General features: G+C 32.2%; 3 protein-coding genes across 4 annotated transcripts; 1 reads left to right on the top strand and 2 right to left on the bottom strand.

The window, feature by feature from the left end:
• Window positions 1-560: 560 nt before the first annotated feature.
• LOC114170009 lies at window positions 561-5705 on the bottom strand. Of its 2 annotated transcripts, none has more exons than XM_028055471.1 (5): window positions 5196-5705; window positions 4482-4699; window positions 3683-3781; window positions 3201-3274; window positions 561-1082 (listed from the first exon to the last, which is right to left on the bottom strand). In XM_028055471.1, the coding sequence occupies exons 1-5, from the start codon at window positions 5482-5484 to the stop codon at window positions 857-859; spliced, it is 906 nt and encodes a 301-aa protein (XP_027911272.1). In that variant the 5' UTR covers window positions 5485-5705; the 3' UTR covers window positions 561-856. The 2 variants fall into 2 exon arrangements, with proteins under 2 accessions (XP_027911272.1, XP_027911271.1); XM_028055470.1 differs by lacking the exon at window positions 561-1082 and adding an exon at window positions 2155-2506 and having other exon boundaries at window positions 5196-5484.
• A 2430-nt stretch (window positions 5706-8135) lies between these two features.
• On the top strand, window positions 8136-11369 carry LOC114170568 (uncharacterized sugar kinase slr0537). The gene is made up of 5 exons (XM_028056076.1): window positions 8136-8616; window positions 9111-9373; window positions 10099-10216; window positions 10383-10591; window positions 10718-11369. The coding sequence occupies exons 1-5, from the start codon at window positions 8281-8283 to the stop codon at window positions 11157-11159; spliced, it is 1368 nt and encodes a 455-aa protein (XP_027911877.1). The 5' UTR covers window positions 8136-8280; the 3' UTR covers window positions 11160-11369.
• Window positions 11370-11829: 460 nt separating this feature from the next.
• Window positions 11830-16958, bottom strand: LOC114168360 (zinc finger CCCH domain-containing protein 46). The gene is made up of 10 exons (XM_028053144.1): window positions 16740-16958; window positions 16155-16395; window positions 15832-15917; window positions 15180-15275; window positions 14481-14574; window positions 14019-14239; window positions 13371-13426; window positions 13092-13275; window positions 12160-12232; window positions 11830-12057 (listed from the first exon to the last, which is right to left on the bottom strand). The coding sequence occupies exons 1-10, from the start codon at window positions 16772-16774 to the stop codon at window positions 12019-12021; spliced, it is 1125 nt and encodes a 374-aa protein (XP_027908945.1). The 5' UTR covers window positions 16775-16958; the 3' UTR covers window positions 11830-12018.
• Window positions 16959-17954: the final 996 nt, after the last annotated feature.

Below are 17954 nucleotides of genomic sequence, written 5' to 3' on the forward strand. Positions count from 1 at the left end.
TATATTAAAATATATATTATTTATTCATTAATAATTATTTATTCATCAATAATGAAAATACACATTCAACATTATAAAAATGACATATGTTAAATTTAATGAATACTGTATCTCATGCTTAGGTTAAATTATTCTTTAAAATGATCATAGTTCTTGATTTTTGTTTTAAGACCAATTTAGTTATTGACTATTGTTTAAGGCCGGTGCATTTCGTGTGAGGTTGGTAGTAATAATGCCTGGTAAAACACATTAAAATAATAAAAGTAATTTATCATTTTATATTGTCTGAAATATCCTTTTATATTAATTACAAAATTCCATACTTCTTAACTTGCTAAGAAAGAAATAAACAGCATGATAAAATAATATAACAATGACATACAAAAGAAAAAAGAGATTGAAGGATAAAAACTCAATTGAAAAGAAAAAAAAGAAAAAAAATTAAATACTCAATAGCCAGAAAAAACATAAAAGTCTATTAAAAGACTTACAAATTAATTAAGTCAATAAGATATTAATAAATTAGTATAATTCGTACCCTTTCTTCCTTCATCAATTAGTTGCTGTATAAGAAAATCATAAAACTTAGCTACAATGTACAAACAATTGTTATTGCAATACAAAAAAAAATGAGAATATCCATTATTTTAATATATTTAATTGTTGATAATAAACATTTTCTTACACATATATATTATTTTTATTATTGAAAATTTAACCAACTTATAGAAAATAAAATAAAAAACGGATCTCGGACTAGTTGCAATACAAAAAAATGAGAATATACATACTATACTTAGAAACAAGAAAGATCACATTCCCAATTCCCTAAAATTGAAGGTGCTGTCCTTAACATTCAGTCCAAGTCTAATGATTCAAGGACCCTGCGAGCCTGGTTGTGGAGGAATGTTAGTCTCTCCTCTGCTTCCAGTGTTGGGTCAAACTGACTCGCTGCCCATATCAAAGAGGCTGTTTTCTCTCCCAGAAGACGCCTTGTATCTTCATGTACACTTTCCAAAGGACCCAAATCTCTTCCATTCACATGTCCAGTCAGCAGCAGCAAAAACTCTCCACATTTTAACCTAACATACAAAATCTCCTTCATTATTTTAATTCACTTATCTCCAGACTCAGACCCACCACATCACAAACTTCAAACATCATTAAAAACCAAACAATTTTTCATCGGAAAAAAGTATGGCACAGCAAGGTTTACAAATTTACAGTGCATTCTAACTTGCAGAAACTCCTTTTGTGTAAACTAAGCAGTCAAAAGAGAAGAAAACTATTTCTAATGTGCCGTGAGGTAACATTTGCATGGCATTCTTCATTTCTTGGACTTGAGATCCTTCAAGAGTTTTCATCAGTAAATGTGTTTCCCAATTTCTTATTGGCAAACCTTCTACCTAAGTTTCAATCGTTTGAAATGTTCAGGATGTTTTATTTGGACAGGGATATACTTAATAGGATATACAATAGTGCTGGTTACTTGTAGGAAGGCCACACAAAACCCTTTCCACGAAATTTCTCTTTGTGCCATAAATGCTCTGTAAGCAATAGTCACCTCTTCCTCCTTGTGAGATTTTAGTAACATGCTTGTGCCTGATTTACAGGTATACTTTGCTATCTATGTCTGATATTGTGGAAGTTAGATTGATAATTTATCCACTTCTGATCAAGGGTTGTGGCATTCCAGAGTTAAGGACAGAAATTTTACTTACAAGTTTCTCCCTTCATCTCTTCTATGCCACAGGCTTGCTTTCTAACTGCCGAACTGCTCTACTCCATCAAATTTTGACATGTCGTGGTCACTCGGAATATTCTTTACATTTAAGAAATGAAATGAGATAAATGCTATATGATCGAAGCTCACTAAATTAGAAATTTCGATGCCCTACCAAATAGCTTGAAGAATAAGAAGGTAAAGCAACACAAGTTTACAGGACTAAGAAGCATGGTCTACAAGAATGCAGCATTAAAATGTACAAGACTGGAATAAAGCAGTACCTGAGATTTTCATCCACTTGAAAATCATATGTATAAATTTTGTTTGGAAATAATAATAAAATATTAATAATTTAGGATAATTCGCACTCTTTTTTCCCTCATTCATTAGTTGCTGTAGAAGAAAATCAAAAAACTTTAAGGTCTATCAAAAGCTTAACCACATTGTGAAAACAATTATCATTGCAATAAAAAAGGAGAATATACATACAAAACTTTGAAACAACATGGAGCACATTCTCAATTGCCTAAAATTGAAGGTGTTATCCTTAACATTCAGTACAAGTCTAACGATTCAAGGACCCTGCGAGCCTGGATCTGGAGGGCTGTTAGTCTCTGCTCTGGATCCAGTGTTGAGCCAAACTGACTGGCTGCCCATATCAAGGAGGCTGATTTCTCCCCCAGAAGACGCCTTGTATCTTCATGTATAGTTGCCAAAGGAGGCGAATCTCTTCCATTCACATGACCAATGAGAAGCAGCAAAAACTCTCCACATTTTAACCTAAGATACAAGATCTCCTTCATTATTTTAATTATTTTATTTGGACTTTAGATACTTCAGGAGTTTTCATCAATAAATGTGTTTCCCAATTTCTTATTGGCAACCTTTCTTCCTAAATTGCAATTGTTTTGAAATGTTTAGGATGTCTTACTAGGACAGGGCTATACTTAATAGGATATACAATAGTGCTCTGTAAACAATAGTCACCTCTTCCTCCTTGTGAGATAGCTTAGCAGTTCGAGTAACATGCCTGTGCTGTTTTCCAAACACTCAATTTGTCTGCCTGGTTTAATTTGCTAACTAAGTCTGATATTTTGGAAGTTTGATGGATAGTTAATCCCTTTTGATCAAGGTTTGTGCCATTTTCAAGGTGTTAAGGACAGAAGTTTTACTTAAAAGTTTCTGCTTTCATCTCTTCTATGCCACAGGCTTGCTTTCTAACTGCCTTACCGCTATACTCCACCAAATTTTGACATGTCATGTTCACTCAGAATATTCTTTGCATTTACCAAATGAAGTGAGATATACGCTATATGATCGAAACTCACTAAATTATAAATTTTGATGCCTTGTTCGGATACCATGTATCAAGTCTATGCCTAATAGCTTGAAGAAATAAGAAGGAATAACTAACAAGCATGGCCTATCAGAAGAATACAGCATTAAAATGAACAAGACTATGAAGAAGCGGTACCTGAGATTTTCATCCACTTGTTTGTCTCTTAGAAGGTCAGCAACTTCCATAATACCATTACATTTCTCGAAATCCTGATAGGTAATTATCAAGAGAAATATATTAAAAAAAAACAAATAACAAAAGAAACATTCTTTAGCAGACAGAAAACTTTGCTAAACATCTAGTGGAACATCAATCAGTAAATCCTATCAGCCAAGCGAAGACTCTCAGATATCGAAAGCTTTTATAAATTGGAAAAGAATGGAAGAGAAAATGATGTAGCAAACTCCTGAAGCACTACTCTTTCCCCTTTTTATTAGCAATCACAGCTGACAAATTATTTTGCAACTTTTCCTCACATAAAAACAAATACTGTCGAAGCAATAACTCAGTTCTTAAAGCATAAATTGAAGACAAAAGAAAGAAACAAGATGTTAATTCTCAAATTACAGAAAAGTGATACATATTTGTAACTGCTGTGAAGGAAAGTGCCAGGCTACCATTTGATTGGATGATGAATCCACCATCAACGAGATTAAAGCATCTAAGCATGCACCTTGCTCCAATACTCCACGAGTGGATAATATATTCATTAAAACCTACAAAAGTACAGCAATTTTTAAATATATAACTCAGTATCTAAACATTCATATCTTTTTTAAGATTGGAGGCCTCGGTGGGAGAGAGAAGGATTGTCTTGTGCACGTGTGCTATTCATGCATCGCACTTTGTTTGCATACAATTGCAGTGCCACGCTTAAATCCAAGGATAAAAACTTCATTTTGCATTTGGATTTCATTCGAGAAAAGGTTGTTATTTGGCCTTTCATTTTAACTAATGCTACCAGAGGGTATCAATGAATGTGGAAAGAAATTGAAGGGATAATTGTTCTTTTTAAAAAATTGAGGTTTAGATATATGAAGGGGATGAGTGCTTCTCCCATGAAGACATTGAAACACATGATAAAGAAAATCATGTGGGCAATAACAGGGCTTGTGTTGATGCTATGTGCTGATTGTGCTGATGATGTAAGTAATCAGCACAAGACCATTCATAAGAGGGAAAAGAGGGGATTACGGTATCAATTTGGTTGTTCTCTTTTTAGATTGTGTGTGCCTTTCCTTGAGGCGAACATCACATCTGCCATCTTTGAATTAAGAGTCTTTCATTTTAATAAATTAAAGAACTGAAAATACTGAAGTAAAAAACCATAAAACTTTTATGGAAATGGAAAAGTCACTTGTCACAATATCTATAGCCACAGAATGGAAAACATGAAAAATTAGCAATGAAAGTGACCTGAATGGCATTGTTTTGATGGGCGAGTATTGTACTCTCTGGATGAAGCAGACAACACCCTTCCAATACTCTAAGAGCAAGCGCAACTTCAGCATCAGTAGATGGACTCGTCACCTTCATTGGTTCCACACCAAATATATGGCTCAAGTCACCTACCTTACTCTCATTGTATTCATCCCCACTCTCTTTGAGCGAGTGCTGAAACAAAACCGGAACCACTGCAAACACAACCACATGGCACTGAACAAAAAAATATTGATAATATTATCATCATCACTATTATTATTTTCAACCTAAAGTTTAGTTAAAATTGCTGGTTATATCAGACAAGATAGTTTTGTATCATTAACTACCATTTAGTAACCAAAATGCAGGCAATATCTGTTTGATACTGATTTGGGTTGACTCGGGAATCAGTTGCATGAAGAGTTATTTCTTGATCATGGAATTACTTTTCAAACATCTTGCACACGAGGGGTGATAAGATTATTGTTATGGGCGATCCAGATTTTCAGCTAAACTTCTTAAGCTGGAATTATTGAAGTTATAGGAGAAGATATTTGTGTGTCATTAATTACCTTCTGGGAGCCAAAATCCAGATAAAATCTATTTTATACTGAATTTTCTGTTAGTATATAAACACTAGTAATACATGGATCAAAGACATATATTATTACATATTTAAAAATGAATGTTTAACTGAATAAAACAGACCTTGGAGTTGGGGAATGCATTGGGTTTGATTAAAGAGGTCAATGGTTGATTCAGCCTCCGCAACGGAACGGAGGAACTTGAGAATGGAACGGAGAGCGCGAACACGGAGAAAGGAGAATTCGGCACGTGCGTCTCTGAGTCCCGTTCTGAGAGCGAGAGTGACTTCTCTATACACTCTCTGCTGCTGCAGCGACTTTCCGACCTCGCTCACAACACCGTCATCTTCTACCTTTGCATTTCCATCTCCTTTCCCTGTTGTTTCACTCCACAACGGCTTCTTCAGGTACATCTCTGTTTTTGTTTCGCTCAAATTTTTCAATCTCGAAATTAATTCATACTCGCCTTTCAACAATTGAACCAGCAATACAGTGGATCATATTAGAATCTCTTGTTTCAGATCCCTGCAATGAGAATCAAATTCCGAATTAGGGTTCGTGGTGATAGGTCAAAACAAATTGGGAACTGTTTGCTCACTCTATTAGTCATTGTTCAAATATTTTGAATATTTTCAACAGTAATTGTCTTTGTATGATAAAAACTTTTAATTTTATCTTTGCCCAACTTCATTAAGTAACATTTTATATTCAAACTCATAAGTTTGTTTTATATCATGGATGGCAAATTATAAAATTAAAGAAATTTAAAATTATATTTAAAGTGGCAAGTCCGAAAAGCATAGGTAATGTATTTTTCTCTGCCGTTCAAATAAATATATGAATATTAAACAAATGAATTACCTAAAGTTATCCCTTAATTTTTTCGATCCACTCTTACTATTATTGAAAATATATGATTTAACTATTTGATTCGTTTTTTATTTGATTTTATATTTTTTTTTAATTGACTTAATACTATTTAAGTAAGTGAATGGTGATGGAGGATATAACATTATTTGTCTTAAGGGATAAAAAAAGTAGATAGGAAAGAATTTGAAAGTGAATTTTATGAGTTATGAGATTCTCTTAAAAGTTTTATAAATGTAATACCTAAAAAATATTTTAAATAAAATTATTAGATTATAGTTTTACTCCTATGACTAAAATTAATATAAAAATTGTAATTGTTATTATTATTACAAATTAAAATTATATTATTATTATTATTAGTTTTAATATTATTATTATAATCATTACTAATTAATATATATATATATATATATATATAATATGATATTGTAATGTCATTCATTTATTTTTTTAATTAATTAATTTTAAATTAAAATATTTTAAAAAAATAACTATGTACAAAATAAAAAAAAATATTTATTATATAATCCACAAAAGTATTTATACTTATATCTTTTGTATACACAGTTAATAATTCTAATCTTACGTTAATGCTATATTGATTTTATTTAAAAAAAATTGTCATGAATTTTATTATTATTTTCTTCTGTTGTTTGGTTTGTTTATTCATTATATTTGTAGTGTGTACATTAATAATCAGATTTTTTTATTATCACTAGCGTAACATAAGTGTTATCGCGTCTGTGTTTATGCATTAATATTTATTAAAATAAAGTGAAATATATCAGAACACATAAAAGAATAATTATTGATAAATAAATAAGAGGAGAAGAAGCAGAGACATATGATTTTATAAACGGTTTGTAAAAGTAACGGTCAATTTTTAAAATTTAATAAATTATTATATTTAAAGGGTAAAATTGGTATTTTGAAAAGTGAACACAAAAAGGAGAATCCCCTTTATATATTGTTATAGATTTAATCAAATTCTTAAGACTTATAAAATAATAATAATTATTATTATTATTATTATTTTTATAAATATGCATCTATAATCTATAGTTATATATATATATATATATATATATATTCTATTTTGTTTTAATTTATATTTTTAATTATTATTTTTTAAATTTGAATAACAATTCATAATAAAAAAAAATAGTTTTTTAGTTTTATCGTTTTCGTGTTTATTTTTTTTTAATTCAAATAATTATTCATTAATAAACTTATCTATTATTTTACCATTTTAGTAACTTTTCTCAAATTTAATTAAAATTACTTATAATATTTTCTACTTATTGTGTTTTATTTATTTTTATTATAAAATTACTTATAATATTTTATCTATATTTATATATCTATAATTATATACACATTTTTTTACTTTTTAATTTTAATTATTATATACACCTTTTAAATAATTTATAAATGTTTAAAAGTACGTACACATAACACTAATATTTATGCTAGTTAATAATTGATATGATTATTAATATTATTATTATTATTATTAATTACATACATGGTTTAATAATTATTTTAGTTATGTACAAGATTTAATAAATTTTATTAATAATATTTACGTATTATTTTAAATATTCAAATATTATAATGACAGTAATTATTGTTATTGTTACTATTATTATCATCAATTATTCACAAGATTTAATATATATATATATATATATATATATTCAAATGGTTTGTTTTTTCAATTTTATTATATTAATTATTACTTTTTAAATTTCAATAATAATTTATAATAAAAAATATAAAAGACATTTTTATTAGGTGTCTTCCTTTTTTATTCCATTCTTCCAATTTTGAATTCCTCCCAAATTTATCATCTTAATTCAAATCCCTTAAAATAAATCCATGAATCTCTCCAGTCCAGACAAACCCAACCCAACATTAACACAGATTAACATAAGATGACATAAATTTTCTAAATTTTGACAAGGTATCCATATTTTTTACATATCACATCTTCGATTTAACTAAAATATCATATTAAATCCTATTAAAAAAATAAAAACTCCATTATTATTATTATTTTCTTTATATTTGGAAAGGGTGGAGAGATGTTACGTGGGACCTGGAGATTCTAGAATCCGTAGGAAGTTACGTTGAGGAGGGTGGTTCCGTAATTTGAGTTGTCCACTCCCTCTCTTTCCTCCTTCTTTTGGTTTTGGTTAGTTTCCTCTCCTTATCTTTGTGTCGTGTCTCTCAACATTACCACCACATCCAAACCTTAACCTTGGTTCCTCTGTGTTTGTGTCTCTCTCTCCCTCTCTTCAGAGACCAGACACAGAACAAAGCAACCAAAATAATTTTCCATGCCTCTCTCTCTTCTTCCCATCTATTCTTCACCTCACCTCTCCCCCTCTCTCTTCTTTCCTACACCACACCTTTCTTTCCTTTGTCTCCCAAAACTCTCAAATGCCCCAACTCCCCAATTTATCTTATGCTGCCGAAGGAACGCTTCTTTTTCCGCCCGATGTGGGCCTGGAGTCCCCGATGGTGCACAACATGGAAGTGGTATTGAAGAAGATGATGAACAACAACCCATGAAGGCTAGTTGCGATGACGACGAAGAAGAAGAAGGCCAAGAGAGTCTTAGCTCCTTAGAATTGCCTGAAAGATGGGATGTCTTGGGTCTCGGTCAAGCCATGGTGATTCCCTTTTCCTTTCTGCTCCATTTATTCATCATAATTGCGGTTAAACTCTACGAATTTGCACACCCTGTATATATACTGTTCCTGTATTTAAGAATTGTTTCGTGTATGTTCTGTGTTTTTTGTTCCCTTGTGAGAAACGGTTCAATCTGCTAAAATTTTATAATCTTCCTTGTTCTTGTTTTATGATGGGTTATGCCGTGATAGAAGTTAGATAATGCTAGTGTTTTCAGTTTGTTGACGAATCAGAATTGGGGTTTTATGATTGGCGTTACAAGTCAGCTAATAATCAATGTTTGTATTGAAGTCATTACCGAGTCAAACTTCAATTATGATCAGAAAGTAACACCAGAAAAACGTACAAAGTTTTAGTTTTGCTCATATGGCTTATACCTTCATTGTCTTGTTGCTATGGACACGATTGTTTATTTCATTTTTTCTGGCAACAGCAATGATTATTGAAGGTGTTTTTTTATTGGAAATTCTTGTAGGTGGACTTCTCTGGCATGGTTGATGATGATTTTCTGAAGAAGTTGGGGTTAGAGAAGGGAACGCGGAAAGTGGTAAATCACGAGGAAAGAGGTAGAGTTTTGCAGGCTATGGATGGGTGCAGCTATAAAGCTGCGGCTGGTGGATCTCTTTCTAATACCCTAGTTGCTCTTGCAAGGCTTGGAAGTCGTTCGCTCAAAGTTCCTGCTATAAGTGTGGCAATGACCGGTAGTGTAGGGAGTGATCTGTTGGGGGGTTTCTACAGGTTTGTCTTCATTATTTGCACTGATAATATCATAATGGTAGTAATTGAACCATACACTATCCTATGTAGTAGTAGTAGTGATCATAATAGAAACTTATGTGATAAGTTTACAATTTTATGAGTTTTTTAGAAAATCATTGAATGTGTGGTTATTAACATTGTGTTGGAGTCATGCCAAAATCATCTCAAAGACAAAAAAATGTCTTTCAATTTGGACACTTAACTGATACGAGTATCGTACATGTGTCAGTGTCCGATACATGTCCGACACGGAACACCTCATTGATGAGGTGTGTCCGGGTTTCATAGTCAGGTGCTCTTGATCACAATTCAGGATTGGTAATTATGTTTTTGTTCTTCCTCAAATCAGAGGCGTTCCATTGGCTGGATTTTGGTATCTGAGATGTGCACTTTCTAAAGATAGCCCACAAGTAGATCATATAATGATAGCTTAAAAGATAATACAGGGGAAGAGGGATTGTATATGGAATCAACCATGCAAAATTTTATATTTTTTATCCCTGTATATTAAATATTCTATTACTGTGAAGTACTCATTTTTTTCTTCCAAAACATGCAGTGTAGTCGCACACATAATCCCTTTGAACTGTGTCCTCATCTTTGACACATAGTTTTTGTGTTATTTAATGATTCCGCCAGTTTTGTTTTGGCAAGTGAGATTTGATGAATGTATTGTTTGTTTACATTTTCTTTTAATTCTACAGGGAAAAATTGCGCCGAGCAAATGTGCAATTTCTTTCCGAGCCTATCAAAGATGGAACAACTGGAACAGTTATAGTTCTCACAACTCCAGATGCTCAGCGAACAATGCTTGCATATCAGGTTCAGTATGCTACAAAACGGATACTAAGATAAATTTAAGGATTCTATAGCAAGATGTTTATATAAGTAAATATATTAACAACAATTTATAGTGTTTATTCTTCCTTGCTGATTATACAAAGCACATGGTGAAGTTGCTAAAAATATTTCTGTATTCTGGTATCAGGGCACATCTTCAACTGTTAACTATGATGCATCCTTGGCTAGTGCTGTTTCCAAGACCAACATACTGATTGTTGAAGGGTATTTATTTGAACTTCCTGATACTATTAAAACAATAACCAAAGCATGTGAAAAAGCTCGAAGCAATGGTGCCTTGGTTGCAATAACAGCTTCAGATGTTTCCTGCATTGAAAGACACTTTGATGATTTTTGGTAAGACCATCGCCTAAACTGTATCATGAAACCTGTAGGAGCCAGTTAAATTCAATTAACCAGAACTGGTGTTAGATCACACACATGTATGCTTTTGTAAAACTGGTGTATTTTTCCATTCATCAGGGAAATCATTGGGAACAGTGTGGATTTAGTGTTTGCAAATGGTGATGAGGCCAGAGCTCTTTGTAATTTTGAAGCAAAGGAAAGTGCTGCTTCAGCTGCAAGGTATCTGAGCCACTTTGTTCCTCTAGTATCTGTTACAGATGGTCCTAGAGGGTCTTACATAGGTGTAAAAGGAGAAGCTGTATATATTCCTCCTTCTCCATGTGTTCCAGTGGATACTTGTGGTGCTGGTGATGCATATGCATCTGGTATACTATATGGTATTTTAAGAGGTATATCAGATTTGAGAGGTATAGGCACATTAGCAGCAAATGTTGCTGCTACTGTTGTTGGACAACAGGGAACACGCCTTAGAATTTCAGATGCAGTCAAATTGGCTGAGTCTTTTCAATTTCAACTTGATTCCTCTTCGGTTGGCACTGATCATATTTCCAGTGTATAATCAGAGTTGGCACTTTGAAATTTAATTACAATTTTTTTTTCACGAATTTATTGTATTCCTTTGATCAGTATGTTTCAAAAGAATAGCCCTGTAAATACTCATTGTAAAAAGATTAGCTCTGTTAGCAATTCAATTACTTAGGCCCTTCTTCCAGTCTTCATCGTTATTACTAACAGGGTACATAGATGTGTTGTATCGCCATCTTTATAATTATTTTTGTCTGTGTTGCATCCTTAATTTATCGCCATGATTATTGAGACTAAAACATTGAATTTGGTAGAGATGCATGCGCTAAATAAAAGGTGTTTGTTCTTATTTCATGATCAATTTTCCTTAGTTGGAGAAGACAGTTTTCGTTTATCTTTTTGTCTTCTACTTAAGTTTTTTAATTTGTAATTGCATTAGTTATATTTCCATCAGATTTTAAACGTAATTCTCATCTTCAAACAAATTAATAAAATTAACTTTCTTCCCCTCTCCCTCCTTCCCCCTTCTTATCTACCAAACAAAATGATTGTCTCTTGAGTTTACAACTACATTAAATTTTAATGCACCATGTGTTGCTTAAAACTTCTGCTTGTAAAAGAAAAAAAATTAGAAATTTTTTTTCATTTGAAAAAAGTGTAATTACTGCTATTTTACAAGAAAAAGATATTGCATAGTAGGTTTCTTGCAAACACAATGGCATACCCATGGCATTAAAAGATACATAACAGGAGTGGAATCCATATCAAATGAATTCCAAATATTGATCTATAACATGCTATTGATCTATATATAGTTCAACCACGAAACCAAAATCTTGCCAAGTGGGAACGCAGCATTGGTTCCTATGTTTCAGATGCCAATTCACAAATGTCTACCGTACCAATGAATCAGGAGGAGCTTCTTCTGGAATCTGCCAGACACAGTACAAAATCAAAATGAAAACGAACAAATGTTAGCACATAAGCACTTATCAACCTATCAGTTAGAGTAAAGCAGAAGACTATAGTATTACCTCTCCTGGATTCCATTTCTCTTTTAACCAAATACTGACATCTCCTGACACATTCTCCGATTGTAACTTCTTTCTGCAAGAATAGAAAACGACCATAAAAATTCAAGCAAAAGTCTGTGAAACTTGCATTCGAAGAAATAGAGACAACCTCAGAAAATGCATGAATAAAGGTGAAGTTTCCAAGAAGACACATACTAGTATAAACTGGGGAATTGTTTCATAAAAATTAAGGAAGATCCAACCGATACAAGCACTGATATTGGCATTAAAAACTTTCTAATCTACAAACTGTAACATATATGGCTTGACAAAATATATTTTATCATTGGGTTATGCAGTCAGCTTCATCCAAATCATAACAATTACAATAGATGCAACTTGGTCTGTTTTAATAAAAATTAGAATAGTTGGAGTGACCTCCTGAGGCAATTGGGTGCTTGGTACATTCATCACTTCTTACCTTTTGTTGCTGAGTCCTTTGCTGAACCCAAAAGCTCAGAGACTTTTTATCCATCTCTTCATAAAAATATTTATAAACGTACCAGATGAAATATTCAATAGTTTTACTTAAATCAAAAAGTTTATCATAATCATTTAAAAATAAATAAATTAGAAAGCATCATGGGAGTCTTGTCACAAAAATTTACTGCTGCTACATTATTAAATCAAGTAGAATAATAATGCGACATGGATAAAATTGAAATTTTCAAGCTCACAATTTTTTTTAAACTGAAAATGAATGACTAAGCTGAAGATGCAACAAGTTGAAAAGTTTTCAATGAAAACAATAATGATTGACTGGCCAGATTATAATCAATCTTTGTCATTTATTAATTCCACATGATTAAAAACGATGTACCTTGAAATATGGTTAAACAGTGATTAAATTATGGCAACTGCCTTTCAGGACTTTTTAAGCGCTATGAACTTACGACAACAGGACATCTGATGTTGTTTGAAACATTGTATTGGGACCAGAGTTATTGAATGTGGCTGGTGTTTGCTGAGTTGAACCCGGAAACATTGTCATATCCACTGGTGTAGAATGGGGGTTGCTTTGAATACCGAAGGAGCCACTGGTGGTTAGGTTTCCTGTATTGGATGCCAAAGAGTTTCCTAGTTTTTATTATAGCAGACAGTCAGACATATATGAGCAAGAAAAACAAAAGACATATAGTCATAACACTATAAAAAATACACCAAATATATACCTCCAATTCCAAAAAAACTAGGCTGTGCCAGAGTGTTTGTTGGTGGTGCAGATGGCCTAACCATAGTTCCAAACAGATTAGACCAAAAGCAAAAGCAAGAAAAAAAATATATTAGCAATGACAAGGAAAGTACAAGATGAAGAATAATCAGTGCATGGGAAGCAATGATTGCAGATATGCATCTTACCCATTGTATACCAACAACATCCCATACCCAATTCCACAAGTAATACCTATGTAACAACATAGCCACTATCGGAAAGTTTACAGAAACCAAATTTTCAAGACCTGGGACACTCTAGTGCCCTTAAAAACTGATATCCAACTAGCCTGAAACAGCATCTACAAAACTGTAACCTTATACGACATTAATAAAAGCTCTTGTGCATTTCTCCATTCTCTTGGCAATTACAACACAATCCTAAACAAGAACACACAGTAGACAGGAGTTCTAGAAAAAAGGGTGTCAGTAGAGGTCTAATGCAAATTAGACAAACTATCAGGTCTCATCAATACCTTATAGGGTACAAACCACACTCCAATGGAGTTCATTCAACTTCAAGTAGTTTATTTTGGATTCTGTTTAGTTGTTTTCAAACACCAAGCAACCAAAAATGAGGAAAATATTTTCTAGCCAGTAAATCCTACCTTCCAAAACCCATATTCATTGAAGTACCCAGTTGGCTAAAGCTTGAGACTGACAAAGGACCATTACTTTGAGATGTTCCTGAAAACAGATTTGCATTGGCTCCCATGGATTGGGGTCTTTGAATGTCGAGCGAAGAATTTATTGGTTTTTGGTAAGGTTCAGAAAGCAGTTTCTGAAACTCAAGCATCTTGGATTTCAGTATATTTCTCTCTTTCTCAACCTGCAATGTCATATTTTCAGGTTAGACACAGAATACATTTGAGCACAACTAACCTTGTAATTACAAATGTCAACACAAAAGATTCAGTAAAGGAGGCTCTTCTTCAATACAAATTGTCAAAGTGAAATGTCATATGGAAAATTAAAGCAATTAACTAGATAGAGAACACGGTATCTTCCAAAAATGTGCAGGGGAGAGGAGAGAGAAAGGGGTTAAAGGCATGTTACGTCAGATTTCTTACTATTGATTGCAAGCTCATCCCACGCTTAGCATCCTCATAAGCTGATGCCCGCAATTCTTCAAAGCTAATATCACCAACAATGTCACAAGGAGCACTGCACCAAAGGAGGTCAAAATCTATACTTAGTTATCTTATTACAGCACTGGTTAGGATTCTTTAAAGCAAATTCTCTTCCAAGAGTGACAATTACACCAGAATCTCTTTTTCCAGTATTATCGTTTTAACTGCAAATTTCCTGAGGAAATGTTTTAGTGTAATCCAGGTGGACAGTGGCCTAACTCATTAGTAACTAAAGAAGATTCAACTGCAGTTTACAGAAAATTAAATAATAAGTGAAATCATGCATGTGAACCTTCCATGTGAAACCCTATCATCTAAAGCTCTGTAATGCATAAGGAAAACGTTCCTATTAAGATCTTGCTAATCATATGGACAGTAGCTTTGAAAAGAATTTTCAAATATTGGATGAGGAAGTATTCAATGATTACTGGTCCATTTATTAGTGTTGCATTGGATGAATTGAAATAATACTCAACATTCTTTAGCAACATAGCTCAGTTACACGGGTTTCAAGCAAAATGGAATTTTTTCTATATTATTCTGCATTAGGTGATAGTGTTGTACATGGTTAAAAATATATATTATCTTCAGTAAAAAGTTTGATTAGTGTTTTCAAACCATCATGTATGAGAAATATACCCTCTGAAATGACCGTAGCATGTAAGTATCCAAATTGGTTTCTCTTTCTCGAAATCTTCTGCAATCTGGCGCTTGCAGTTCTCAGGATCTGTGCATCTTTAATTACATCAACCAAGTAAAGTATATCAATAATATTATGCATACAATAGAAAAATAAGGCAAAAGAAAGAAATACAATAGAGACCTTTTTTTTTATATCGAAAAAGATTAACTAGATAGCATGAAAAAGGACTAGAGATGATCAGCTATTCTCCAAAAGAAATCACATAACCCAACAAAAGAAAAACAATGGTACTCAATTTTCCTTTGCTTGTTTAACAAATGGAAAATTATTTAAAGACAAATATGCAGAGGATTGTACACTTTAGCAAAAAAAAAAAAGAGCAGAAGAGCCTAGGCAACAAAAAATTTGCATCCTCAAAATTGATCAAAGGCAAAGCCCTCCAGTGATCCAATCAAAGATTACAGAGTTTGTTTGGTACTTTCAAGCACCATTAGTCAGTGCTTATGCACTTCGTAGACATTTAGACCTCTACTTGTTATGTTTCTCATTCTGAAGTACAAGGGCTCATGTCCCTCATGTTGACTTGAGACAACATCAAGAAAAATATCCATGATTCATGAGATGGAGAATGGACTGATAAATACTCACTTATGATCGACTGGTTGGGGGTTGTTATCAGATTTTCCACCATTCTGGGGTTTGGACGACTGCCGATTCCATTTATTTTCAAAAGGCTGCTTCAGAGGTAAATGATCAATACTAAGAACAAACATCAGATTATTTTACTAAAAGTGAAGATGAAGCAGACGTAGCATCGAGAACCCCTCAAAAATAGTCCACAAATATCAAAAAGCTTCAATGTCGTATAATTTATTATAATACCTCCAATGTCGTATGATTTATTATAATGCCTAACAATATAAAAAATTAAACCTTTTCAACATGTATAAACACAGGAAAAGAGTGAGAACCTTGTATTGGTTCGGTTTATACTCAGAACGAGGCCCCCCATTTAACTGGGAATTGTTCTGAGTGCCAAAACCAAAAGGGTTAGACTTCTGTTGTTGTTGTGAGCCAGAACCAGACCCAAATCCAAAGGGATTTGTACTTTGCTGTTGGTGAGAACCGTTTTGTCCTCCAAACCCTTGAACGTTAGGTTTTCTCTGTTGGTTGTTGACATGTAAATATCTGCACCTTTCTCCATATTGACAGCTGAAACATGAACCACGGCAACTTAAAACCCATTCTCAAAATTTCTGATGACACAAAACGGAGGAATAAAAATTTCAACATTAATAATCTAATAGCATATTTGATCACATAGATTACTACTGTAATGTAACACGTAAATGCTCAGATTTATACAGTTATATACTACCAGTAGCTGAAAATCCAAAGCCCAATCACGCCCCCACAAGATACGCACACAAACAGTGAAAATAAAAAGAAATAATTGCGCATTGTAATTACACAGAAACAACATCACAACGCTATGTTAATGAATCATCGAAAATTGAAACTGCAAACAAAGCAATGAAGAAGAGAAGAACAATAACCTGCCTCGCTGGAAGTTTCGACAAATATCTCTCATCGTTTTAGAGCTATGATATCGTCAAAAGCTAACAATTCTGAACCAAAACAAACCCTTTCTTCGACTTCGCTAAAATCACTTCTCTTCTCCTCCAACCAAACCCTTCACTCTGAAATTCAATTTCTCATTAACTTCTCATTCCACTCTATATTTGAAACTTGCAAAAACAAATAAAAGATGAAAATTGGTTGTTTTTTTTTTTTATTCGGACCCTCAAAAATAACAAATAACAAATGTGATTTTGGTTCACGAGACCCCTGCTTTTGGACCTAAAATATAAGTTTTGGGCCTTCGTATTGGCTTTGAGACAGCTATTTCTTTTGCACCTCCATTATTTCAATATGCACTACCATGATTTTTTTTATTCTAAATAGTATATTCTAAAATATAAAATATAAAATGCATTCAAAATTATATAATTTAACATATAAATGAATTTCAATTTGTATAATTCAGAATACAAAACTATATTTCAAATTTACATGAAACATAAAAATTTATATTTTGAATTATATATTCTAAAATATAAAATAAAACATAATTCTGAAATATAAAATTCATATCCTAACAACTCAAAGTATAATAATGTATATGATTGCAAGTTTAAATTATGAAGGTGCAAAAAGAAATTATCTTTTGTGCTTTCTTCGTGAATCTGATTATTTCTTCTTATATCTCTGGAGTAAAAAAAATGATAAAAGTATTTTTATATACAGTTTTGTTAGATTACACAATTAAAAAAAATGCTATGTGTTATATTGTGTACTTTGAAATGATTCATTTTCAATGTTGTTGGAAAAAAATAAATAATTTCGAATTCATCACTCTAAAAAGTAAAAATTATACAGTCTAAATATATATTTTGCACAATTACAAATATATATTACAAAAAAATCTCGAAAGAGTTGACAGTGCTAATCAACTTTGAAAATATATAAATGTGTCATTCAAAATACAACATCCAAATGTTTAAAATAATAAAAAGTTATGTTATCTTAAAAAAAATAGTAAATATAAAATAACATTTTTTTCTTAAAAAAAATGAATTGTATAAAACAGAGAAAGTAACATAGAAGACATTCATTTCACGAGTATCATATTTTAAACTATCCATATTATTATCGATGTTTTCAATTAAGTACGGCACCAATAGGGTTTTCGATTCATTAATAAATAAATT

The sequence above is a fragment of the Vigna unguiculata genome, chromosome 11 (genome assembly GCF_004118075.2).
Source record: "Vigna unguiculata cultivar IT97K-499-35 chromosome 11, ASM411807v1, whole genome shotgun sequence".
NCBI classification, from domain to species: domain Eukaryota; kingdom Viridiplantae; phylum Streptophyta; class Magnoliopsida; order Fabales; family Fabaceae; genus Vigna; species Vigna unguiculata.